General features: G+C 40.8%; 1 protein-coding gene across 1 annotated transcript; it reads right to left on the bottom strand.

Moving 5' to 3' along the window:
* Tmem43 (Transmembrane protein 43) lies at positions 1–27,139 on the bottom strand. Its single transcript, XM_070098363.1, has 7 exons — positions 26,967–27,139; positions 25,296–25,394; positions 22,397–22,527; positions 13,395–13,514; positions 11,597–11,837; positions 4,203–4,422; positions 1–1,561 (listed from the first exon to the last, which is right to left on the bottom strand). Exons 1-7 carry the CDS (start codon positions 27,042–27,044, stop codon positions 1,326–1,328), a joined length of 1,125 nt encoding a protein of 374 aa, XP_069954464.1. The 5' UTR covers positions 27,045–27,139; the 3' UTR covers positions 1–1,325.
* Positions 27,140–27,434: the final 295 nt, after the last annotated feature.

The following is a 27,434-nucleotide window of genomic DNA, read 5'->3' as shown; positions in this document are numbered from 1 at the left end:
ATTCCAAACATTAAGTGAGGACTTAACTGAAGTGATTTTTTTTTTTTTTCAACAAGTTGGTCGTCTCCCACCGAGGCAGGGTGATGTATTGTTATTAATTACATTTAGGGGGCTTGGCCTTTCCTCTCCATGCCAGCCCTGATTTTAGTTATAAATATATTCTGGGATTTAAAAAATATGAAGGTTATCGTTTAACACTAACCCTGAATACTGAGCTGATCACTAAATCTACAAAATACTGCACATCTTGAAACAAAACAAAAGATTATAGCTTATCTTATTCTAAATAAGTTACTGGAAACACATTAATCTAGTGACTTTCTTTTTTAAATATTGTACTAAAACTTAGTCTTCTCTAAACACATAAAGCAATACCCTCTAACACAATATTCACCTTAACGATCTACATCAAGTTTTGGTTGTACCATACAAGGGGGATTAGAACTCTATATTTGTTCAATCGTAACCGCATCATTTTTACCTGGATATACGTATTAATAATACAACTGAAACTAAGCGCTAAACCCACAAGGGTCATTACCTGGGTATAAAAATGATGCTTGCAATGTGTTTTTTCCACGTGTAACACTTGGTCATCATTACGGGAAATGTAGACAATAATATCAAATATTATCAAGTGATACCCTTAAAAATGCATATAAATATATACATGTATGTACAGCAATCAAAATCTACCAGAAACTGGGGATTTCACTTACAGTTTTCACTGTGTAGTACTTGTGAATTTTTGGTAGTGTGCAAAAACAGGTCCTAAGTCACAAGCAAGTTACATGCATTTACACTTACAAATGGAGTACTTAGAAATCAACTGGGTTTACAATTTCAGTCGCAGTAACAACTCACGTGAAACCTAACCATCGATCATTGTTTTCTATACAAACAACGTGTTCATAAGTTAGTTGTGATTATAATAAAGTGGTAAACCCAAAAGAGTCATACAGCACTGCTTCATAAGTTGAAAAAGCAAGTGCAACTTGTTTGCAAGCGAAGACCTGATGTGCAGTACGTGTATACTGGGAGTAAAAAGGCTCTCGGAACTCGTCAGAGGTAAAGGTACATACTCATGAGGTACCTGACAGCTGCAACACTGTACTAGTCTTCAGGCAAAGTCAGTGTAAAAATCTAAAGGCAAGGACATGGCAGATGACAGCGTGTCTTGACTACCACTCGCTTCTTTGTGACCGTCAATGTGGCATCAGAAAAGGTCACTCTGTAGCTTATCTGCTGTTAAACCTCTGCATTGTGTGGCACCAGTCACTGTATGAGTCCAAGGTCAGCTGTGTAGAAGCACCTGACAGTCACTCTCAGAGACTGCCCCTCAATCCGTTAGCTCTGCGGGAGAACATCTCCAACGTCGAGTGCTGCACAGCTGCCCGGACGAATGGAAGTGCTGCAACGACGAGGATGAGGAGAGCGAGACCCGGCCTGTAGACGGCCCAAGCACCGCCCACGATGATCAGTGATGTGGACATGCTCAGCGTGAGGTTCGCTGAGCCTAGACCCAGGGCCACCATGTCTCTCATCAGCGGTGAACACAAAACTGGGGAAAAGAATTTTTTTTTAATATGCTGGTCATCTCCCACTTGAGGCAGGGTGACCTGAAGAAGAAACAATTTCACCATCATTTGCACTATCACTGTCTTGCCAGAGGTGCACAGATATGACAGTGTGGATGTCACTCTAAACAGTAAATGTTTTGTGAAAATGTAGAAATGCTTGAAAATTAAGAACTAAATTTGTATAATGGTAAATACATTATACCATGATGGAAAATGGCTGAGGGGGTAAAAAAAAATTATACAGTACTCAACATTTTTAGGAAAATAATCCAAACACTACACAACATTTTGAGTAATACGTCTCAGTACAGATTCACAACTTTAAATTATTCCAATGTAAAAAAAAAAAAATAAAAAAAAATAACACGGGTATAGGTTCTATCCCCGCCCGTGGTATGGTTTGTTTGCAATCATGTCATTACAATTTCGTGAGTTATTCTGCTGTAATTGTAATATATAGTACAGAGCACTTTCACGTAGGTCACTCGGCACCCATAACCACAAAAAAAAAAAGTCGACTGTGGATATAACAGACTAACAGGAGAGACTGTCCGAGTGTCTGGTAAATAAGGATGTTAAAAATGGCAATAAATAGTAATACATGTACATGTAAAAGCACTGGATGACCCTTGTAGGTTTAGCACTTAGTTTTAATTATAATAATAAGTACTGTAGTGTACACACAATTCAAATATTTACTATAGTAAAGACTGAAAATTGAGGAGTTAAAAGTACAACTTAACCAATTTTGTCCATAATTTAAAAAATCCATTATATCGAGGATTACCCACATCTTCAACACACACACTAAGAACAAGAATAAAATTAAACAAAAGCAATAAACAATGAAGACAAATAAATACTATCATAAGTTTAACTAGTCACCATTAATGAAAAACTCCAGTAATTTATTAATGTTAAGTTTTATATCACAACATAACTGCAAATTCGATACTGGAGTATATTATCATTTCAATTTGTAAGGAAAAACTGACCAGTATAATACTGTACAATAAGTCCTCAACTTGCAAACACAATAAGAATCTTGTGTGTCATGTATAATATCATTATTATTACGTATATTATGCACAGTACAGAAGGTGCCCAATGTATTTGCAAGTTGAAGACTTCCTATATTATGAATACCTTACCTAACTCGGTTACCTAACTTTTATATCAGTATACAATAAGGTATATTAAAATTTACTGCTCCATAACCTGTGTCAATATAGAGTAAGAATTAGTATTAGTCCGCCCGAAATACCTATGCATGCTAGTGGCCTTCTTTGTAATTAATATTTTATAATATGTAAACTACACATTGCAAGCTTTGCAAGGAAATAAATATTTTCATTTTCATTTCATATTATATACAACACAGAAAGTCCCCAATGTGTTTGTAAGACTACCATTTCTCTCTCTTACCTCTGATGTCGTCACTGCTCACTGACGGCTCCACCTTCAACGCAGACTCCCTCTTTGACTTTTTAATAGCAACAGATTTATTATAGTATCAACTTTGATTATGTACTTCCTTTAGCACTCATTACCGCCCTTACTAACTTTACCGCTGTTATACCTTTCACCTTCGCTGATCTCTGATCAAGCATACTATTATACCTTTAGTCAGTGCTGTATGACCCTTATGGGTTTAGTGCTTAGCTATGATTATAATGCAGCATAATTGCAAATTCAATCAAAACAATTGTACACAGGAGAAAGAAGCTTATGTTTCGATCCAACTTGGACCATTTACATGTCACACTAACACTCTCATCTAACATGCTCACATGTGCCTGGTGGATGTCTAAGCCCCTCACACACAAAACCTCATCCTACATTGGTGCTGCTGCTTATGGAAATCCTCTGTTACATGCATCATGGGATAACTTATTACCTTCATATACCTGCAACTGCATTCAAGAGTTTTTCTTCTCTTGAAACCCAACCTGAAGCCATGTTAGATACGAGTGAGTGGAGGCAAGTGATTTTTATGAATTGACGAGCTGTTGGAGCATGAGCATGGTAACACTTATGAAGGGATTCAGGGAAACCGGTTACCAGGACTTAGTCCTGAAGGTGGGAAGTACAGTGCCTGCACTCTGAAGGACGGGTTCCCTCAAGGGAGGTTCCTTGACAATGGTGAGGGGCTCTTGATCTAGGGAATTGAATCTGTGCCCCAGTTCCTTGAATTGAACCTGAATACCTTCTATCCCCCCCAGGCGCTGTACAATCCCTAAGGGTGTACCAGTCCCCCATAATAATGATGATAATGAAGGAGGGGTGGGGATATTTACAGTTTTGAACTGTAGTACGTATTAGCATCCCTCTGGACAGTGATGGTGCAATTTTTTTTTTTAAAGGTCACTCTACCTCATTGGGAGATGGCTGGTGTATTAAAAATAATAACAATAATGCTTCCAGACAAGTCCCCTAACACCCTCTTCCGACTAGATTGCAACCCCCTAAGGCCCCCTATATAAAACTTCCAGAGCAACCTACTGCAACGTAAAGGAACTTGCAACACACAGGTAAGTGTAATGGTGTTAGGATTTTCCTAAGCTGCATGACCTTAGTGGGTTTAGCGCTTGGTAATGATTGTAATAATAATAATGCACTCACCTAAGGAATTGACAATATTGGACACACATGTCAGGCCAATGAACATGAGAAACCAGCCTCCCACGCGCAGACTCCAGGTCAGGAAGCGGTTCTGGGCATGCTCAGTGGAGAACATCTCCTCGACGGTGCGCTTGCCCATGTGAACGATGAGCAGTTCCCTGCCGTTGGTGGTGAGGTATGGGTGAAGTGTCTCCCCGACCTGCTGCCCAACGATGCTCACCTGAAAGTCGTGCAAACTGTTTACAGGAAGGCCAAGCTTATACAGTAGATACAGTAGGTTTGGTTCTGGGCTACTGCTGTACAAAAGGGCCCTGCTTATATAGCAGGTTAGGTTCCAGGCTACTGCTGTACAGGAGAGCCATGTTTATACAGCAGGTCAAGTTTCAGGCTACTGCTGTACAGGAGAACCCTGCTTATACAACAGGTTAGGTTCTGGGCTACTGCTATACAGAAGGGCCCTGCTTATACAGCAGGTTAGGTTCCAGGCTACTGCTGTACAGGAGAGCCCTGCTTATACAGCAGGTTAGATTCCAGGTTACTGCTGTACAGGAGGGCCCCACTTATACAGCTGTTTAGGTTCTGGGCTACTACTGTACAGAAGGGCCCTGCTTATACAGCAAGTTAGGTTCCAGGCTACTGCTGTACAGGAGAGCCCTGCTTATACAGCAGGTTAGGTTCCAGGCTACTGCTGTACAGGAGAGCCCTGCTTATACAGCAGGTTAGGTTCCAGGCTACTGCTGTACAGGAGTGCCCCACTTATACAGCAGGTTAGGTTCCAGGCTACTGCTGTACAGGAGGGGCCTGATTATACAGCAGGTTAGGTTCCAGGCTACTGCTCTACAGGAGTGCCCCACTTATACAGCAGGTTAGGTTCCAGGCTACTGCTGTACAGGAGGGCCCTGATTATACAGCAGGTTAGGTTCCAGGCTACTGCTGTATAGGAGGGCCCCACTTATACAGCAGGTTAGGTTCCAGGCTATTGCTGTATAGGAGGGCCCCACTTATACAGCAGGTTAGGTTCCAGGCTATTGCTATATAGGAGGGCCCCACTTATACAGCAGGTTACATTCCAGGCTATTGCTATATAGGAGGGCCCCACTTACACAGCAGGTTAGGCTCCAGGCTACTGCTGTAAAGTGAATCCTAGCCATTTTTCACTTTCAAATGCATATCAAAGCCTGATAACATTAAGTGAGCAATATAGCCAGGACTCAAAGAAATGCATTTACAGTACACACATTACTTGCCTTTAAATATTTTCATCCCTGGCTTATAGTGAGTGGTGAACATATTTATTACAGGAAATCTAAATACAGTCGACCCTCAGTTTTCGTGTTGAATCCATTCCAGAGCAATTGGCGAAAATGGAAATCGGCGAAAACGAAAACCATTTTTATCTTAAGATATAATGTAAATTCAATTAATCTGTTCCAGACACCCAGATGTATTAACAAAAAAAATTTTTTTTTACCTTAGATAGATTTACATGCACAAAAGAATGAACATTCAACATGACACTTACTTTTATTGATGGCTGTTGTTGATGGATGGAAGACAGGGAGGAGGGGAGAGGGAAGAGGTTATTCTTAGGAAGGGGAATCCTCCATAAGGGCTCTAGGTACCATGTCCTTATCTGGAGTCACTTCCCTCCTTTGTTTTTTAATGCCACTAGGAACAGCTTGAGAGTCACTGGACCCCTGTTGCACAAAATAACTGTCCAGGGTGCTCTGTTTCTGGCATCTCTTTAAGATTTGCCTAAAATGGGACATGGCATTGTCACTGTAAAAGTCACAAGCATGGATTGCAACAGCTTTCTCAGGGTGATGTTCCTCCACAAATGAATGCACAAATCTCCTTTATCTTTGAAGAAGGCACCTTCTTTCATCTCTCTTCCTCCTCCTCTGAAGCAATTTCCTGAGCTGTGGTCTGTTGCTGCTGCAGATGAAGCTCTTTCAGCTCATCAGTGGTTAGCTCTTAATTGTGGTCCCCCACCAACTCTTCCACATCCTTGCCACTCACATCCAACCCCATGGAATTCCCCAATGCCACAACTGATTGCACAACAGGTGTAGGGTCGACAGGGTCAGCCTCAAACCCTTCAAAATCTTTCTTTTGGATACAATCTGGCCACAGTTTTCCCCACGCAGAGTTCATCGTCCTGGAAGTCACTCCCTGCCAAGCCTTATCTATGAGGCTTATGCAGTTGAAGATGTTGAAGTGATTCTTCCAGAACTCTCTTAGGGTGAGTTCAGAGTCCGAGGTTATGTCAAAGCACCTCTGAAACATTGTTTTGGTGTACAGTTTTTTGAAGTTTGCAATGATCTGTTGGTCCGTGGGCTGGACGAGAGGAGTGGTGTTAGGAGGCAAGAACTTCACTGTTACAAAACTGAATTCCTTAGACAATTGGTCTTCCAAGTCTGGAGGATGAGCAGGAGCATTGTCCATTAACAGGAGGCACTGGAGTGGCAATTTATTATCCAGGAGGTATTTCTTCACACTGGGGCCAAACACTTCATTGAACCATTCCAGGAAAATTTCCCTGGTGACCCATGCCCTACTGTTAGTCTTCCACATCACACACAGTTTATTCTTCACAACACTGTTTTTCTTGAACACTCTGGGATTTTCAGAGTGATACACCAGTAAAGGCTTCACTTTGAAATCCCCACTAGCATTACCACACAACAAGAGAGTTATCCTGTCTACTCCTGTGTGATGTAGGTCCTCGGGCATTTTCTTCCAAAACAGGCCTATTTCGTCACAATTGAACACTTGTTGGGGTTGGAATTTTTCAGCCTCTACATAACCTTTGAATTCCAGCACAAATTTTTCAGCTGCTTGTTTGTCTGAACTGGCACTCTCACCATGCTTTACAACACTGTGTGTGCCACTTTGCTTCTTGAATTTTTCAAACCAGCCTTTGCTGGCCTTGGATTCACCTACATCAGCACTTGTTTCAGGCAGTTTCTTTATGAGATCATCATGCAACTGTCTTGCCTTTTCACAAACTATAGACTGCACAACACTATCTCCTGCTAACTCTTTCTCTCTGATCCACACCAACAACAATTTCTCCACTTCTTCAATTGTTTGGGACCTCTGTTTGGTTATCGTATTCACCCCTTCCGCAACATCAGCTTCCATGATTTCTTTTCTCTTTGCCACAATGGAGCTGACTGTTGATGGCAACTTCCCGTACATCCTGCCGAGTTCAGCAATGCATATGCCACTATCGTATTTTGTTTGGATTTCTTTTTTCAGTTTTATGGTGTTCCTCACTTTCTTTACCAAAGCACTGGCATTAGGAGCTTTCTTTGGGGCCATGGTCGCTTATTTAGCGGTCACACATGATAAACAAGTGGCAAAAACAATGGATTATTGCGAAATGTTTCGTATGACCTGGCAGGATATGTTCACTCACCAAGAAACAGTGCTACACTGGCAGAGAATGGTGTAGGAGGCAGCTTTGTCTGCACACTGGGTACTGGACAGGTTCCATACAATTGATGAAAACGGAGGTAATCGACAAAAACGTAAACAAAAAATTGACGAAAAAAGTCGGCCAAAACCGAAATCGGCAATAATGGAGATTGACGAAAACAGAGGGTCCATTATATTTCTTATGGGAAATATTGCTTCGACCTTCAGCTGTTATGAGTTTAGGCCTAGCTCCTGGAACAGATTACGGCCGAAACTTGGGGTTCCACACTATATGCCTATAGTGTCATATACGTAGTTCATATAGGAGTTTTATCATATTAAGGAATATTTTAAGTATTTATGTTCATGGGGGAGGGGGAAAGTACTAAACCCACATGGAGGCCACACAACACCAGAGAATTGTGAAACAATCAGATTCAATTCAAGGTTTGGGAGGGCCGGTTCAAGAGGCCCTCGCCAGCATCAAGGATGCTGGGGAGGGCTGGTTCAATGGCTTGAATCAAGAGCCCCTCACCTGTATCAAGGATACTATGGAATTAACAAAAATCCTAATTTATCTTTCTAATATGGAAAATAACAATTATTATTATTATTACTTTTTGTGGATACATTAAGGCACTGGCCACCTCAACATCTTAAAGTAAATATAATTCAGTTACAATTAATTGATATTTCCAGTGGTGGGCATAGTTCTGCTAACCTCTAATTAGCGGAACTAACTTTCTGTTTGGCAGATTAGCGTTTCCACTACATTCAGAAACTGTTACCAGATCAATTAGCTTCTGCTAAATAATTGGTGGGAAAGCAGTGCCTTTTCAACGGCGCACACGTTTGTTTCTGTCTGTTGTGGGCGTTTTTCCAACAGTCAGTCAGGCATACTATTGGCTGACCACGTGTAAGCATGACTTGTCGACGCAGCAGTATCTGAGCAGCATTGTTATAGTCCTCCATACCCCTCCCCTCAATCAGACAATACCATCTTAGGAGATATATTTCCTATTTTGAAAGTTCTCATTATGCAAGCTGTCATTATTCTGCTATTTCCTGTACGTATTTGTTTTATTGTGATCTCTGACATTATTTTTCCTAATTTTGTACTTGTCTTTTATATTCTAGTAAGTTTATTCAGGTACACATAAATACAGTTACACAGATTATAATACATAGCAACATATGAGTAGAGAACCTGGGATAACAAGTGACTTATTTCCATTGGGGTTCTTTTAATGCCTTATTATTATACTATAAAGAAGATAATATCTTATCATTATACTATAAAGGATATTTTTTTTTTTCAACAAACCGGCTGTATCCCACCGAGGCGGGGTGGCCCAAAAAGAAAAACAAAAGTTTCTATTTTCAAATTTAGTAATACAGTGGACCCCCGCTTAACGATCACCTCCAAATGCGACCAATTATGTAAGTGTATTTATGTAAGTGCGTTTGTACGTGTATGTTTGGGGGTCTGAAATGGACTAACGTACTTCACAATATTCCTTATGGGAAAAAATTCGGTCAGTACTGGCACCTGAACATACTTCTGGAATGAAAAAATATCGTTAACCGGGGGTCCACTGTATATACAGGAGAAAGGGTTACTAGCCCCTTGCTCCCGGCATTTTAGTCACCTCTTACAACATGCATGGCTTACAGAGGAAGAATTCTGTTCCACTTCCCCATGGAGATAAGAGGAAATAAACAGGAACAAGAACTAGAAAGAAAATAGCAGAAAACCCAGAGGGGTGTGTATATATATGCTTGTACATGTATGTGTAGTGTGACCTAAGTGTAAGTAGAAGTAGCAAGACGTACCTGAAATCTTGCATGTGTATGATACAGAAAAAAGGACACCAGCAATCCTACCATCATGTAAAACAATTACAGGCTTTCGTTTTACACTCACTTGGCAGGACGGTAGTACCTCCCTGGGTGGTTGCTGTCTACCAACCTACTACCTAGGTATAAAGGATATATACTAGGAATAAGGTAAAATGAGTTATTTACATGTGTTGGCTAAAAAAATAAAAAAAAATTCTCCTCCCTTTCTGTTGCTACATTCTTGAACTGGTTCATGCTATGACTGGCTTTGACATGTGCAGGCAGTCTGTTCCATTCCTTTATTGCTGTACAATAAAAGGTGTTTGAAGCCTGGCCACTGACTGTGGGTACTACAAAGTTGTGCTCTCTCCCCCTAGTACTATGATTGCTTTGGTTCCCAACCTTGACAAAATTGACAGCAAGATATTCTGGACATTGTTTGTGAGCAATTTTATAAACTTGATTTAACTTCAGTTATTTTAATCTGTCTTCAACATTCAGCATTTCCAATTGTTATAATTCATCCTGACCTACACATTCTCTTGGACCCAGGCCTACATGTTCTCTTGGACCCAGGCCTACAAGTTCTCTTGGGCCCAGGCCTACATGCTCTCTTGGACCCAGGTCCAGGATAAATCTTGCAATTTTGTTCTGGGTGAATTGTACCCTAGCTTGTAGTTTTTTTTGTCAAGGCAGAGTACCATGAAGAGCAAGTGTAATCCATATGACACTGTATAAGGGCTAGACATAGGGTCCTGCGAGCCTCAGTAGGTAGACACTGTGTCTCAGTAGGTAGACACTGTCTCAATAGGTAGATACTGTGCCTCAGTAAGTAGATATTGTGCTTCAGTAGGTAGACACCGTGTCTCAGCAGGTAGATACTGTGCCTCAGTAAGTAGATACTGTGCTTCAGTAGGTAGACAGTGTCTCAGCAGGTAGATACTGTGCCTCAGTAAGTAGATACTGTGCCTCAGTAAGTAGATACTGTGCTTCAGTAGGTAGACACTGTGTCTCAATAGGTAGATATTGTGCCTCAGTAGGTACACAGTGTCTCAGCAGGTAGATACTGTCTCAGCAGGTAGATACTGTGCCTCAGTAAGTAGATACTGTGCTTCAGTAGGTAGACAGTGTCTCAATAGGTAGATATTGTGCCTCAGTAGGTACACAGTGTCTCAGCAGGTAGATACTGTCTCAGCAGGTAGATACTGTGCCTCAGTAAGTAGATACTGTGCTTGTCTCTAGAGGAACTTTAGTCTGGTATTCGCTTTCTTTACTACACTGTTCCCTATCAATCCTACAGAAATGTATGGGTCAAAGTAGATTCCCAGATATTTTACTAAGGAAACTGAAGTGATGGGTTCCCCATTACTCAGGACATTAATATCATTTGTCCTTCTCGGTTTACTTTTTGTGCCAAAGAGTATGGCTTCAGTTTTCCCGAGGTGTAACGATAGTTTACTAACACCATTTGCTGCAGGATTCCAGTTCCAGTGTTAATACATTAGCTATATCTTGTGGGTCTTTACCTGACACTAACAGAGCACTGTCATCTGCATACAGTAGGAGTTTGCACTTGACACTGATGGTCATGTCGTTTAAAAGTAAAAGACTAAAAAACTAAGCCAAATCTGAATTAGTGTGAAAAAGTTAGAGTTTAGCATTAGCTTCTGCTAATTTTTTTAGCAGTTCAGCGTTAGCTGAGCTATGTTTTAGTTAGCAGATTAGTGGACAGAAAAGCTAACTTTTCAGTCAGCTGTGCCCACCACTGAGTATCTCAACAACTTATCTTGCAATCAATACAGTGAATACCTTTATGATGTGACCAGCAAGGGAAGTGTCTTGATGTGGGCAAGGGGTTCTTGATCCAAAGAAACAAACTCGTCTCCCCCTTTCTCAGGTCGATCCTGTAGCACTGTATGACCCTTGTGGGTTTAGCGCTTAGTTATGATCATTATAATTAGGCCAAGCCTGATTACCTCCCACCCCCCAGGCACTGTACAATCCATACAGGTTTAACACTTCCCCTTGATTAAAACGAGAAACGATGCATTTGCCAAGTGTTTTTTATGAGATTTAAGCGATGGTCAATTCAGTTATCAAACATTCTACAAGTTAAACATAGAGTGAGGTCTTACCACTTCGCCGGCCCGTCCAGCAAAGTAGAACTGAATTCTCAAGTCCCCAATGTCAGGATTGTAGATGTCTCGAGTGATGTAGTACATCCCTCCGTGCAGCTTGATGTCATCGCCCTCTGGCTGCTCGTCGCCGGAGAAGGAAATGAATTCAGAAAACATTTCCTTGATGGCCGGACTGAGGTGGTACGTGCCAACCTTGGCATTCTCCGACACCTGTATTACCGAAGGCACCGGGATAGATCTGGAGGTGAAAAGAAAAATGGTTTGAAACATGTTTATTTTTTTTTTTTACACAGGGTTTGGCAAGGTTAAGGATCCCTAGCTTTATTGACAAGATATTTACAAGTTAAGGATTCCTAACTTTACTGACAAGCTATTTACAAGTTAAGGATTCCTAACTTTATTGACAAGCTAAGAGCTGTTACCTACATTAGCTCATTTGAAAGCATTTTTATTATGAAACATACAAGTAGGGAACAGGATGAAGTTGGAGCCATCTGTGGGCCAGCATTTGCATTTGATCAACTGACTTTATCTCGTTGACAATCATAATGCCATACGAATGTGTTCCAGACACAAACCATCCTGGGGATAAATGGTCTCAGATGAAGTGATGTTCTGGAGAAGGGTACAGCCAGAGTTGGCCAGATCACATGGGTGATATTCCACCAAGGTAAGGTGACCTATTACTGCCTCTATTAAAGAAATAAGCAGTCAATTATTTTATGTTAATAGTAAGGATTTTAGGTCTCTTAAACTTGGAATTTGAGAGATGTCGATTAAGATTAAGTCTTCATCTCAGCACGATATAATCTTTGTACAGAGGTGAGTGACATGTAGGTGTGCATGCTCCCCTTAAGGGAAGTTCCTTGACATTGGTGAGGGGCTCTTGATCTAGGGAATTGGATCTGTGCTCCAGTTCCCTGAATTAAGCCTGAATATCTTCCACATTCCCCCCACAAGCGCTGTATAATCCTATGGGTTTAGCGTCTTCCCCCCAATAATAATAATAGGTGTTCATGCAGAAAGCCCCTTAAAATGCAGAGCATTTCGGGACAAGGAAGATTTTTACCACTGGTGTCGGAAAGTCAAGACATCTGCACAACTGGGATAACACTTTAACATGTAGCACTTTTGGGTATGTCTGGGAGCAAGAGGAGGGCTAGTATCCCCTTCTCCTGTATAAATTACTAAATATAAAAACAAAGAAAGCTTTATGAAAGTGTTTCTTCTTTTTCGGGTCCCCCTGCCTTGGTGGCAGACAGCTGGTGTTAAAAAAAAAATGACTTGGCTATATCTATTGTTGAAATGCTTTGCCTGCATAACAGTCTTCTTCGGTAGCCCACACAGGTGTTCCTCAACTTATGATGGGGTTACGTTCCAATGAACCCATCGTAAGTTGAATATATCATAAGTTAAATATGAATACAAGTAAATAAATAACTACTGTCACTAGTCAATGGCTCAAGTCAGACCAAAAACTGTGGGTTGTGTACTGAATAAGTAAATAAATAATTACTATAAATACTAGTATTGAAAAGTAAAATGAATACAAGTTTATCCTGTCAAATGTACAACACTTCACAATACAAAAAAATAATTTTACAGTTTTATCGCACCATCATCAAGTTAGACCATCGTAAAGCAAAGTAGCCTGGCATACAAGCCAAAACATTTTGACAAAGATGCTAAAATGATGTATATGCATCGTATACTCCTCAGCTTGTTGTTGTTGTTGTTGTGTACCATTTACAACATGATACACTGCTTTGATAACTCTGAGAGTTGGTCAACTCACGTGGGGTTGTTGTGTCCCCACGGGATGTTAAATGAAGAACTGTCTATAACCTTATCCCTCCAAGCAAAGGAATAAGAGTACGAAGTATCCGTGGGCATGCCTGGAGTTTCTTCCGAGCGCCTGAAATAAAACAAAACTATCATCAACCTGTCTCTCGAAGAATAAAAGCCACAATACCTTAGCTGGAACAATTCTTAATGAACCCATAAGCTAGATATGAATTTGATGCATATGCAACATTTTTTTTATTTTTTTTTTTTATTATCACACCGGCCGATTCCCACCAAGGCAGGGTGGCCCGAAAAAGAAAAACTTTCACCATCATTCACTCCATCACTGTCTTGCCAGAAGGGTGCTTTACACTACAGTTTTTAAACTGCAACATTAACACCCCTCCTTCAGAGTGCAGGCACTGTACTTCCCATCTCCAGGACTCAAGTCCGGCCTGCCGGTTTCCCTGAATCCCTTCATAAATGTTACTTTGCTCACACTCCAACAGCACGTCAAGTATTAAAAACCATTTGTCTCCATTCACTCCTATCAAACACGCTCACACATGCCTGCTGGAAGTCCAAGCCCCTCGCACACAAAACCTCCTTTACCCCCTCCCTCCAACCCTTCCTAGGCCGACCCCTACCCCGCCTTCCTTCCACTACAGACTGATACACTCTTGAAGTCATTCTGTTTCGCTCCATTCTCTCTACATGTCCGAACCACCTCAACAACCCTTCCTCAGCCCTCTGGACAACAGTTTTGGTAATCCCGCACCTCCTCCTAACTTCCAAACTACGAATTCTCTGCATTATATTCACACCACACATTGCCCTCAGGCATGACATCTCCACTGCCTCCAGCCTTCTCCTCGCTGCAACATTCATCACCCACGCTTCACACCCATATAAGAGCGTTGGTAAAACTATACTCTCATACATTCCCCTCTTTGCCTCCAAGGACAAAGTTCTTTGTCTCCACAGACTCCTAAGTGCAACATCTGAGTATATTTATAGATGTTTTGCCAACCAGGACACAATGTGAAGAATGTAGAGGTATATACAAAAGATGAAGTAATCGGTCCCTCAGTCTTGGTGTTGGTAAAGAGCACCACAGTCTTGAAGACTCTTGAAACACAGTCTTCAAGACTATGGTGCTCTTCACCAACTCCAAGACTGAGGGACTAATTACCTCACCTCATATGTAAATCTATAGTCTTCACATTATGGCCTAGTATTATACTGATAAAAACCACTTGATGGCGAAACGTCTACAAACAGAGATACCCAGATGTTGCACATGTCTAATTCTTCAGATTATCAGTGTTATTTACCATTTATATACAAACTAGAGATAAATACTAGATGACACTTAGCTCCATTGTGGACTGATACAATGTTTGTACAAAGGTAAATGATATTTAGGTGTGCATGCAGAAAGCCCCTTAATATGCGGAGCATTTCAGGCAAACTTAAGGAAAATATACGAGAGTATAGTTATACCAAAGCTCTTATATGGGTGTGAAGCATGGGTGGTGAATGCTGCAACAAGGAAGAGGCTACAGGCAGTGATGTTGTGTCTGAGGGCAATGTGTGGTGTGAATATTATGCAGTCATTTCTCCCTGATAACTGGTTGCGACATTTCCCCGACAACTGGTCGAGTTATTTCCCCGACGACTGGTCGAGTCATTTCCCCGACAACTGGTCGAGTTATTTCCCCAACAACTTGTCGAGTCGTTTCCCCGACAACCAGTAGAGTCATTTCCCCGACAACTGGTCAAGTCATTTCTCCGGACAACTGGTAGAGTCATTTCCCTGACAGTGATCACCACTTGTACTGCAGACGAGTACAAATATGTAGCACATGCATAACAGTACACAGAAGATTGAGCCTCTCCTTTAATACCTCACATTATTACATAATAAACTGCAAGCCACTGCATTTAGACTTACTTCACTTCCTTTAATTAAGTTTAACTGCATTAATCACTATCATCAAGGGTCCATAATATATTTATTACCTTTGGTAATACAGTGGACCCCCGCTTAACGATCACCTCCCAATGCGACCAATTATGTAAGTGTATTTATGTATGTGCATTTGTACGTGTATGTTTGGGGGTCTGAAATGGACTAATCTACTTCACAATATTCCTTATGGGAACAAATTCGGTCAGTACTGGCACCTGAACATATTTCTGGAATGAAAAAATATCGTTAACCGGGGGTCCACTGTACTAATAATGTACACATATATATATACACCCATCTGAGTTTTCATCTATTTTCTCAATAGTTCTTGTTCTTATATATTTCCTTCCATCTCCATGGGGAAGTGGAACAGAATCCTTCCTCCGTAAACCATGCATGCCATATGAGGCGACTAAAATGCCGGGAGCAAGGGGCTAGTAACCCTTTCTCCTGTATACATTTCTAAATGTAACAGAGATGGATGATGTGTTAACCTGTAAACGGTCCAAACGTATATATACATTTTTTCAACATTTGAAAGTACGTAAAAAAAGTAGATCTTCTTTTTTTTTTTTACATTTGAAAATGTGTAAAAAAACTTTGATCTACTTTTTTTTTGTTATATTTGAAAATATGTAAAAAAAACGTAGATCTACTTTTGGAGCACTACACATGTGAACGTAGATCTGCCTGGACCGTTTACGGGTTAAAAGTAATAATAATAACTGAAAAATGGGGGTGGATATTTGTAGTTTTGAACTGCAATATTGGCACCCCTCTAGCAAGAGTAATGGAGTGAATGATGGTGAAAGTTTCTTCTTTTTTAAGGGTCACCTGCCTAGGTGGGAGACAACTACTGTGTTAAAAAAAAAATTACACGGCAAAACAGTAGTCAGCTAAGTAAATGGCATTAACAGTGAGAACATTTTACAAATACACAAAATACGGAAGATTGCGATATACGTACAGTAAGACCTCGACTTACACACTGAGGACCTGAATTGTGTATAATATTCATAATACAAAAGTTTTCAAATTGCAAACATGTTGGGGACCTTCTGTATAGTTGTAGCTACACTGAGAGTAAAAGGTAGATGGGATACAAGGAGAATAGAAGCATCAGGGAAGAGAGAGGTGAAGGTTTATAAACTAAAAGAGGAGGCAGTTAGGGTAAGATATAAACAGCTATTGGAGGATAGATGGGCTAATGAGAGCATAGGCAATGGGATCGAAGAGGTATGGGGTAGGTTTAAAAATGTAGTGTTAGAGTGTTCAGCAGAAGTTTGTGGTTAAAGGAAAGTGGATGCGGGAGGGAAGAGGAGAGATTGGTGGAATGATGATGTAAAGAGAGTAGTAAGGGAGAAAAAGTTAGCATATGAGAAGTTTTTACAAAGTAGAAGTGATGCAAGGAGGGAAGAAAATATGGAGAAAAAGAGAGAGGTTAAGAGAGTGGTGAAGCAATGTAAAAAGAGAGCAAATGAGAGAGTGGGTGAGATGTTATCAACAAATTTTGTTGAAAATAAGAAAAAGTTTTGGAGTGAGATTAACAAGTTAAGAAAGCCTAGAGAACAAATGGATTTCTCAGTTAAAAATAGGAGAGGAGAGTTATTAAATGGAGAGTTAGAGGTATTGGGAAGATGGAGGGAATATTTTGAGGAATTGTTAAATGTTGATGAAGATAGGGAAGCTGTGATTTCGTGTATAGGACAAGGAGGAATAACATCTTGTAGGAGTGAGGAAGAGCCAGTTGTGAGTGTGGGGGGAAGTTCGTGAGGCAGTAGGTAAAATGAAAGGGGGTAAGGCAGCCGGGATTGATGGGATAAAGATAGAAATGTTAAAAGCAGGTGGGGATATAGTTTTGGAGTGGTTGGTGCAATTATTTAATAAATGTATGGAAGAGGGTAAGGTACCTAGGGATTGGCAGAGAGCATGCATAGTTCCTTTGGATAAAGGCAAAGGGAATAAAAGAGAGTGCAAAAATTATAGGGGGATAAGTCTGCTGAGTATACCTGGCAAAGTGTATGGTAGAGTTATTATTGAAAGAATTAAGAGTAAGAGGGAGAATAGGATAGCAGATGAACAAGGAGGCTTTAGGAAAGGTAGGGGGTGTGTGGACCAGGTGTTTACAGTGAAACATATAACTGAACAGTATTTAGATAAGGCTAAAGAGGTCTTTGTGGCATTTATGGATTTGGAAAAGGCGTATGACAGGGTGGATAGGGGAGCAATGTGGCAGATGTTGCAAGTGTATGGTGTAGGAGGTAGGTTACTGAAAGCAGTGAAGAGTTTTTACGAGGATAGTGAGGCTCAAGTTAGAGTATGTAGGAAAGAGGGAAATTTTTTCCCAGTAAAAGTAGGCCTTAGACAAGGATGTGTGATGTCACCATGGTTGTTTAATATATTTATAGATGGGGTTGTAAGAGAAGTAAATGCGAGGGTCTTGGCAAGAGGCGTGGAGTTAAAAGATAAAGAATCACACACAAAGTGGGAGTTGTCACAGGTGCTCTTTGCTGATGACACTGTGCTCTTGGGAGATTCTGAAGAGAAGTTGCAGAGATTGGTGGATGAATTTGGTAGGGTGTGCAAAAGAAGAAAATTAAAGGTGAATACAGGAAAGAGTAAGGTTATGAGGATAACAAAAATATTAGGTGATGAAAGATTGAATATCAGATTGGAGGGAGAGAGTATGGAGGAGGTGAATGTATTCAGATATTTGGGAGTGGACGTGTCAGCGGATGGGTCTATGAAAGATGAGGTGAATCATAGAATTGATGAGGGGAAAAGAGTGAGTGGTGCACTTAGGAGTATGTGGAGACAAAGAACTTTGTCCTTGGAGGCAAAGAGGGGAATGTATGAGAGTATAGTTTTACCAATGCTCTTATATGGGTGTGAGGCATGGGTGATGAATGTTGCAGCGAGGAGAAGGCTGGAGGCAGTGGAGATGTCATGTCTGAGGGCAATGTGTGGTGTGAATATAATGCAGAGAATTCGTAGTTTGGAAGTTAGGAGGAGGTGCGGGATTACCAAAACTACTGTCCAGAGGGCTGAGGAAGGGTTGTTAAGGTGGTTCGGACATGTAGAGAGAATGGAGCAAAACAGAATGACTTCAAGAGTGTATCAGTCTGTAGTGGAAGGAAGGCGGGGTAGGGGTCGGCCTAGGAAAGGTTGGAGAGAGGGGGTAAAGGAGGTTTTGTGTGCGAGGGGCTTGGACCTCCAGCAGGCATGCGTGAGCGTGTTTGATAGGAGTGAATGGAGACAAATGGTTTTTAATACTTGACGTGCTGTTGGAGTGTGAGCAAAGTAACATTTATGAAGGGGTTCAGGGAAACCGGCAGGCCGGACTTGAGTCCTGGAGATGGGAAGTACAGTGCCTGCACTCTGAAGGAGGGGTGTTAATGTTGCAGTTTAAAAACTGTAGTGTAAAGCACCCTTCTGGCAAGACAGTGATGGAGTGAATGATGGTGAAAGTTTTTCTTTTTCGGGCCACCCTGCCTTGGTGGGAATCGGCCAGTGTGATAATAAAAAAAATAAAATAATGATGTTATAGACAATACAGAAAATTCTGAATGCGTTTGTAAGTCTCGGACTTACTGTACGAGAAAATAACCATGGCAAACTCAAATAGAAAGTTATTAAGTTCAAAGCAAACACAGGAAGTATTCTAAATAAATCTCTCCATAACAAACTCCATTCTATTAAACCGAATGTAGGTTTCTGGCCGTCTTCTTATGAATGCCAAGGTTGGGAAACTACTCTCTCCCGTCTTCGCATTGGCCACACACTTCCCACTCACGGGTATCTCATGGAGAGGCGCCTTGTTCCTTTCTGTGAGAACTGTCAAGTTCCAGTATCTGTTAGCCACATTCTGTTGGGCTGTCCACTCTATCAATGCGCACACAGAATTTACCTCCAACATCGTCTCCAGTCTGCTGCCCTTTCTTTACCTTCTATACTTGCTGATGGACCCTCCTTTAATCCAAACTCTCTCAATGACTTTTTGACAGCATCTGATTTACTACACAAACTCTGATGATGATGCCTCTAGCACCCTCCTCCATCTTTTCTACCTTAACCCTTAAACTGTCCAAACATAGATCTATGTTTGCGTGCGTAGTGCTCCGACCTCGATTTTCTCCAAAGGAAGAATGTAAAAAAAAACGTAGATCTACATTCGGAGCGCTACGCAGCGAACGTAGATCTGCGTTTGGACAGTTTAAGGGTTAATCTCTAGCTACCCTCTACCCCTGCACTATCCATTGCCCAGCTGCACTCCATACTCTAATAATCATCCCTCTCCCTCTTGCCACCCATTTCCCCTGCATTCTTCCCTGTCCTGCTGTGTTGTATAACCCTTGCGGTTTAGTGTTTCAGTTTTTATTATAATAATCTAAATAAATCTTGCATCTTGTGAATATTCGGAAGCATGAGGACACCACTGTATCGAGAAGGTAAAATATTGTGCAAAGAGTATTGTGAACCAGTGTCACTGTACAAGATACACAAGATTCTCAACATATTCGTAAGTCGAGGACTTACTGTAATAAGTACAGCACTGTACTGTCTTAGCCAATCTACTAGTTTTTATTTTTTTTATTATCACACTGGCTGATTCCCACCAAGGCAGGGTGGCCCGAAAAAGAAAAACTTTCACCATCATTCACTCCATCACTGTCTTGCCAGAAGGGTGCTTTACACTACAGTTTTTAAACTGCAACATTAACACCCCTCCTTCAGAGTGCAGGCACTGTACTTCCCATCTCTAGGACTCAAGTCCGGCCTGCCGGTTTCCCTGAACCCCTTCATAAATGTTACTTTGCTCACACTCCAACAGCACGTCAAGTATTAAAAACCATTTGTCTCCATTCACTCCTATCAAACACGCTCATGCATGCCTGCTGGAAGTCCAAGCCCCTTGCACACAAAATCTCCTTTACCCCCTCCCTCCAACCTTTCCTAGGCCGACCCCTACCCCGCCTTCCTTCCACTACAGACTGATACACTCTTGAAGTCATTCTGTTTTGCTCCATTCTCTCTACATGTCCGAACCACCTCAACAACCCTTCCTCAGCCCTCTGGACAACAGTTTTGGTAATCCCGCACCTCCTCCTAACTTCCAAACTACAAATTCTCTGTATTATATTCACACCACACATTGCCCTCAGACATGACAACTCCACTGCCTCCAGCCTTCTCCTCACTGCAACATTCATCACCCATGCTTCACACCCATATAAGAGCATTGGTAAAACTATAATCTCATACATTCCCCTCTTTGCCTCCAAGGACAAAGTTCTTTGTCTCCACAGACTCCTAAGTGCACCACTCACCCTTTTCCCCTCATCAATTCTATGATTCACCTCATCTTTCATAGACCCATCCGCTGACACGTCCACTCCCAAATATCTGAATACATTCACCTCCTCCATACTCTCTCCCTCCAATCTGATATCCAATCTTTCATCACCTAATCTTTTTGTTATCCTCATAACCTTACTCTTTCCTGTATTCACTTTTAATTTTCTTCTTTTGCATACCCTACCAAATTAATCCACCAATCTCTGCAACTTCTCTTCAGAATCTACCAAGAGCACAGTGTCATCAGTAAAGAGCAACTGTGACAACTCCCACTTTGTGTGTGATTCTTTATCTTTTAACTCCACGCCTCTTGCCAAGACCCTCACATTTACTTCTCTTACAACCCCATCTATAAATATATTAAACAACCACGGTGACATCGCACATCCTTGTCTAAGGCCTACTTTTACTGGGAAATAATTTCCCTCTTTCCTACATACTCTAACTTGAGCCTCACTATCCTCGTAAAAACTCTTCACTGCTTTCAGTAACCTACCTCCTATACCATACACCTGCAACATCTTCCACATTGCCCCCCTATCCACCCTGTCATATGCCTTTTCCAAATCAATAAATGCCACAAAGACACCTTTAGCCTTATCTAAATACTGTTCACTTATATGTTTCACTGTAAACACCTGGTCCACACACCCCCTACCTTTCCTAAAGCCTCCTTGTTCATCTGCTATCCTATTCTCCGTCTTACTCTTAATTCTTTCAATAATAACTCTACCATACACTTTACCAGGTATACTCAGCAGACTTATCCCCCTATAATTTTTGCACTCTCTTTTATCCCCTTTGCCTTTATACAAAGGAACTATGCATGCTCTCTGCCAATCCCTAGGTACCTTACCCTCTTCCATACATTTATTAAATAATTTCACCAACAACTCCAAAACTATATCCCCACCTGCTTTTAACATTTCTATCTTTATCCCATCAATCCCGGCTGCCTTACCCCCTTTCATTTTACCTACTGCCTCACGAACTTCCCCCACACTCACAACTGGCTCTTCCTCACTCCTACAAGATGTTATTCCTCCTTGCCCTATACACGAAATCACAGCTTCCATATCTTCATCAACATTTAACAATTCCTCAAAATATTCCCTCCATCTTCCCAATACCTCTAACTCTCCATTTAATAACTCTCCTCTCCTATTTTTAACTGACAAATCCATTTGTTCTCTAGGCTTTCTTAACTTGTTAATCTCACTCCAAAACTTTTTCTTATTTTCAACAAAATTTGTTGATAACATCTACTACACTGTATATAAAATTTTTACTAAAAATATATATAAAAAATCTAAAAAATATACACAATATCAATCAATATGAAGTGTAACAAGAATACTTCTAAGGAAACAATGTGTTTGTGTAAAACTTCTGAACAGAATGAAAGTTAAAAGAAAAAAGGAAAAACAGTCAGCTCAAAGTAGAGGGAATGAAATGTGGTAACACCTTCTAAACAGACTTAAAATTCTTTCAAAAGAAAAAATCAATCACTTCAAAGTGGAAAGAATGAAATGTGATAAACCCCTCTGAATGGAATGAAATAAAATGCAATACACATTCTTTCAAAGAAGTGCAAAAGCAATCTAAGAAGTAACACACATCAGTGACAAAGTCCAGAGGTAAGGCAGTCTTGGGACACTGCAATAATAATAAGCCAAGAACCTCACATGGAAGACTCCTCCTCAATCCACTGGTACATCTGGACACGGCGCTTCAGTCGCACGGCATTGATCTCCACGCCATAAGTGTCGTCTGTCAGCACTGGGAACGTCGACAAAGTCCCCCACACGTGAACCAGCTGAAAGATCACCAATGCTAATACAAAAAGAACTCAAAAGATTCTGAATCCAAGAATAAAAAGGTACAATACCACAACTGGAACAGTACACAAATAACCCGCATGCAGTACAAATCTCATGACGGCACTATAGTAGAACCTCGGTATATGACCAGCTCCCTACTCAAACGGAGCTCAGCACTCTACCAAACAAATAACCTGCCAGAACTTCGCTGTAAACTATTTCGTGCTTCTTCGTATTTTTTGGTGTTTTTTTGTATTACAGTACGTATTTGTATAAATAAGTCACCATGGGGCCTAGGGAGATTAGTGATAACACCCAACCAAAGAGAAAATTGGTTGGGAAGAATTTGTTCGATACTCGAGCAGAGCGGCACTCGAACAGTCTTCTGGAATGAATTAAGGTCACATACCGTGGTTCCACTGTATATTCTCCTATGTGCTGGTTATTTGTGTGTTGTTCCATAAGGAGAAATTGATCTTTGTTAAAGAAAATTACAGAATAATTAGGGGTGATGTGGATGTTTAACGGAGTTTGGCACAAAGTGGATCACATAAACAAGAAAATGATAGATGCTTGTAGATCAGTTAGAAAGTATACAGTACTGTATAAGGCATAAAGGTAATGTACATGGGTGTGGGGAGTAAAAAGAAATCAGTTTATAGAAAAGACTAAATCTGTTACAAACTTTCTAATCGTTCCTCTGATAACAGAACCATAGCCTGGTCCCAGACCTGTCCTAACAATTCCACTGATAATCACTCCATGGCCTGGTCCCAGACTCATCCTCCTCATTTGGAAAGGATGTAAAATTTTTTTTTAATCATATGCTGTATGTTCATGAGACAGACAAGACTAACAATCTTGTCAGAGTGCAAAACATTTAGCAGGCTTCTGCTTCACACTCATATGACACAAAGGTTGCACCTCCCTAGTTTGTGAGGAATGCATCTCTGTATCATATATATTCAACATAGAGTGGGGAGGGCGTACGGTATAGCCAATCGTCTGAAACTTCCAAAGTGCGACATTAATTTTTCATGATCGTCCAGTTGTCTTCCAGACCAGTGGACTTGGTCCAGAAGACAATCAAACACTAAGAATGCAGTTCTTAGTGTCTGATTGTAGTTCTTCAGTGCAAAAAGTTATTCAGGTACAGGTATGTATAAGTACAGCTGGGTTTGAGTATGTATAGGGAGCATAATGAAGTGAAGGGTCAGCTAATCGAGGAATGCTGAGAAGAGGTTGGATATGAGAAGGACCTGCTCAGAATGGGCAAGAAGGTTTGTTGCTATGTAGGATAACAATGAAGTTTCCTAGCATGTCATGGTCACATATATTTTTCAATTCAAGATTGTCATGTGTTAGTGATTAAATGCAGTTGGATGATCCAACACTTTTCCTGAAGGGCCTGTCACATGTGGCTTCAATTATTCAGGAGCTTTTTCGCAATTAATGACTTGATGCCCGATTCCTAAACTTAAAACAAACAGGAGAGTTTTATTTAAAAATATTTTAACAGGTTCCTCCAAGTCCAAAGATTTTTTTAGGTAAGCCTTTCTCATGAATGCCAATCTGCACATCTGTGGATTTTCATATCTCATTTTTTTTATAGCGTAGCATGGCACCTTGATTCATTCCTTTCAGACAACAGACTGGGTGAAAAGCTGATATGAAGATCACCAACAGGACACCCTGATTGCTTCAATGTTGGCATTCTGAAGCACTGTACAGGTGCTCCTTGACTTACGATGGGGTTACGTTCCAACGAACCCGTCATAAGTTGAAAATATTTTAAGTCAAATATGAATGCATATTCTTCTTTCTTTCAACAAACCAGTCATATACCACAAAGGCAGGGTGACCCAAAAAGAAAAAATGGAAGTTTCTCTTTTTAATTTTAGTAATAGATAAAGGAGAAGGGGTTACTAGCCTCTTGCTCCTATGAATATATATATGATATACAATGGTACCCAGAGTTTCGGCCACCTCCCAACTTGAACAATTATGTAAGTGTATTATTGTAAGTTCTTTTGTAAATGTATTTTTGGGGGTCTGAAATGGATTAATCTAATTTTCATTACTCATGGGAACAAATTCGTTCGGTAACGGCACTCGAACAGCCTTCTGGAATGAATTATGGCCGAAGTTTGGGGTTCCACTGTATAAATAACTACTCTCACTGAATAAGTAAATAAATAATTACTGTAACTAAATACCAGTACTGAAAAGTAAATAAATGAATACAAGTTTATCCTATCAAAGTTTGATGATTACTGAATGTGCATCGCTATCGCACATCGTAAATTCGAAACATCACAAGTTGAACCATTGTAAAGCAAGGAACATCTGTAACAGACCTACTGATTTATGCCAGCCTGGTTCCCTACCCCACTGCCTCACATCTGTACTGGTCTAGCCTCTCTGAGCCTTACCTCTACCAAAGAATAAACTCTGCCTCTGGTTATCGCTGTAGGATGGAAGAAGCCATTTATGCTGAAACATTTTCTCATAAAAATATCCTAATACTGTACAGATGTCTTATTTTACACTCATATTTCAGCTTCCATGGGGAAGTGGAGAAGAATCTTTTCTCTGTAAGCCAATCATGTCACAAGAGGCAACTAAAATGCCTGGAGCAAGGGGCTAGTTACCCCATCTGAATAAATTACTAAATATAAAAAGAAAAGCTTCTGCTTCTTTTTTGGGCCACACTGTCTCGGTGGGAGACAGCCTGTGTTTAAAAAAAAATAAGAATCAACTGTACCTTATGATTATTTTCCTCGTGTATGACGTTAGCACTTGCAACACGTATGACAGCGTTGTAGCCCTCATCTAAGCTCCGAGAAGTCTGAACAGCTCGACCCTGTGAAACAAACGAGTCTCAAGGAAAGCTCTCTATGTGGCTGGAAATCTGTAAGCCAGGGATTCAGGGAAACCAACAGGCTGGATTTGAGTCCTGTAGGTGGGAAGTACAGTGCCTGCACTCTGAAGGAGGGGTGTTGATAAGTTGCGGTTTTATAACTGGAGCATAGGCACGCCTCTGGCAAGACAGTGACAGAGTGAATGAGAGTGAAAATGTGTGTTTTTTTGGGGTCACCCTGCCTTGGTGTGGAAACAGCAGATGTGTTAATAAATATAAAATACTGATTTCCAACTAAAGTGAGGATGTTTGTTATTCTGAGGGGTCATCTGAACTGTGAAATCAGCACATTTCTGGCAAGACCCTGTTTTGGTGGGAGACTGTAGGTGTTAAAAAAACTACAATTTATTGAGGTAGGGTGACCTGAAAAAGAAATGCTTTCATCATCATTTACACTATTGCTGTCTTGCCAGATACAACAGTTTAGATATCCCTCTAACCAGCATGTATCTTAAACCCCTCCTTTAGACTGCAGGCACTGTATTTCCCATCTCCATTTATTATCTTTGTATTTAGGGGGAAGTGTTTAACCCATAGGGGTTTTATAGCACTGAAAATACATATACTGTGATTTCATTATTATATCACCTTACCCTGTTAAGAGAAGCCTGGTTAGTGCATGACTTCCCTGACATATACTCAACATAGCCAGGCACACAGCTCTACTACTGCTATCTTGCATACGATATCTCATTCTATGTATACCTATGACACATCTGCAACTCGTTTTGGGTGTTATTCCACCCTAGCAGCCCAGCCTAAGGCTCAATAACATGCAGGTAGCATGACTATATCATTACAAACATTACAAGATGATTTTCTAGACTTGTATTACTCCTAGTAACTGTCTCATGGAAATATTTTTCACCACTACAAGTAAATACTGTATCCTATAACATATCCTATTTATTATTATGATTATTATTATTATTAGGTAAGTGTGGACCACTCAGTGGTGCACCATTAGGGTATGTGACCCACAATAGTCAACTAACCCAAGGCACTTACTGCTAGGTGAACAGAGGCAACAGATGCAAGGAGACTTACACCCAGGTACTCACTGATAGGCAAACAGGGGCAGCAGGTGTACAAAGACTAATACCCAGGTACTTACTGCTAGGTGAAAAGAGGCAACAGGTGTACAGACTAATACCCAGGTACTTACTGCTAGGTGAACAGAGGCAACAGGTGTAAGGAGACTAATACCTATGAGCTTACTGCTAGATGAACAGGGGCAGCAGGTGTAAGTAGACTAACACCTAGGTACATACTTACTGCTGGGTGACTCATTGCTAGGTGAACATGGACAGCAGGTGTAAGGAGACTAACACCCAGGTGTAGTCACAAAGAATCAAGACTTGAAGTACATTATGTACAAATCAGACTGCAAGAATCCCAATAAATTGGGCCTCGGGAATCAAAGTCCAGTTGCTTTTTGTTTGTCATTCCATAATATGTATAAACAAGCAGAATAACAAACGCACAATCAGGCGCCTGCCACTGTCCGAGATGCACCTCGTTCCAGAAGAGTAGACCGCTGCCCATCAACAGTAGTCCAACGCCCACCACAACTGCCGGTATAGACTCTCGCATCTGCTCGTGCACCGGCCGCCTGGTGTAGTGTGTAGAGTGGCCGCCTGACCCTCGACTACCATCAGCATCGGAGTTCTGTGAGAGTGACCAGTAATGGTAGCACTTGTGATATTTATGAAGCACTTTGACTGCACTGGTTACTCAGTGCTCACAGTTATAAAATAATTATATATGTATATATGGCTGGTTCATTGAAAATATATAATTTTTTTTTTAATGAACCAGCCATATCCCACCTAGGCAGGGTGACCTAAAAGGAAAAACTAAAGTTTTTCTTTTTAAATTTACTAATTTATATAGAATATGCAAAACAACCACTGTGAAAGAATAGTGAAATTCCAAGCACTTTCATGATTTCTCACATTATCAAGGAGCTATAAAGACAATACA

The sequence above is a fragment of the Cherax quadricarinatus genome, chromosome 62 (assembly GCF_038502225.1).
Source record: "Cherax quadricarinatus isolate ZL_2023a chromosome 62, ASM3850222v1, whole genome shotgun sequence".
Taxonomy (NCBI): domain Eukaryota; kingdom Metazoa; phylum Arthropoda; class Malacostraca; order Decapoda; family Parastacidae; genus Cherax; species Cherax quadricarinatus.
This window is presented reverse-complemented; position numbering and strand designations above follow the sequence as displayed.

What these genes read in the sequence shown, in the direction of transcription:
- Tmem43 (XM_070098363.1), bottom strand. Translation starts at nt 27,044, where the DNA reads ATGCGAGAGTCTATACCGGCAGTTGTGGTGGGCGTTGGACTACTGTTG. An exon ending in GTCTACTCTTCTGGAACGAG is followed by an intron (nt 25,395 to 26,966) that starts GTGCATCTCGGA and finishes TTTGTTTCACAG; the next exon opens with GGTCGAGCTGTTCAGACTTC. An exon ending in CTGGACGGGCCGGCGAAGTG is followed by an intron (nt 4,423 to 11,596) that starts GTAAGACCTCAC and finishes CACGACTTTCAG; the next exon opens with GTGAGCATCGTTGGGCAGCA.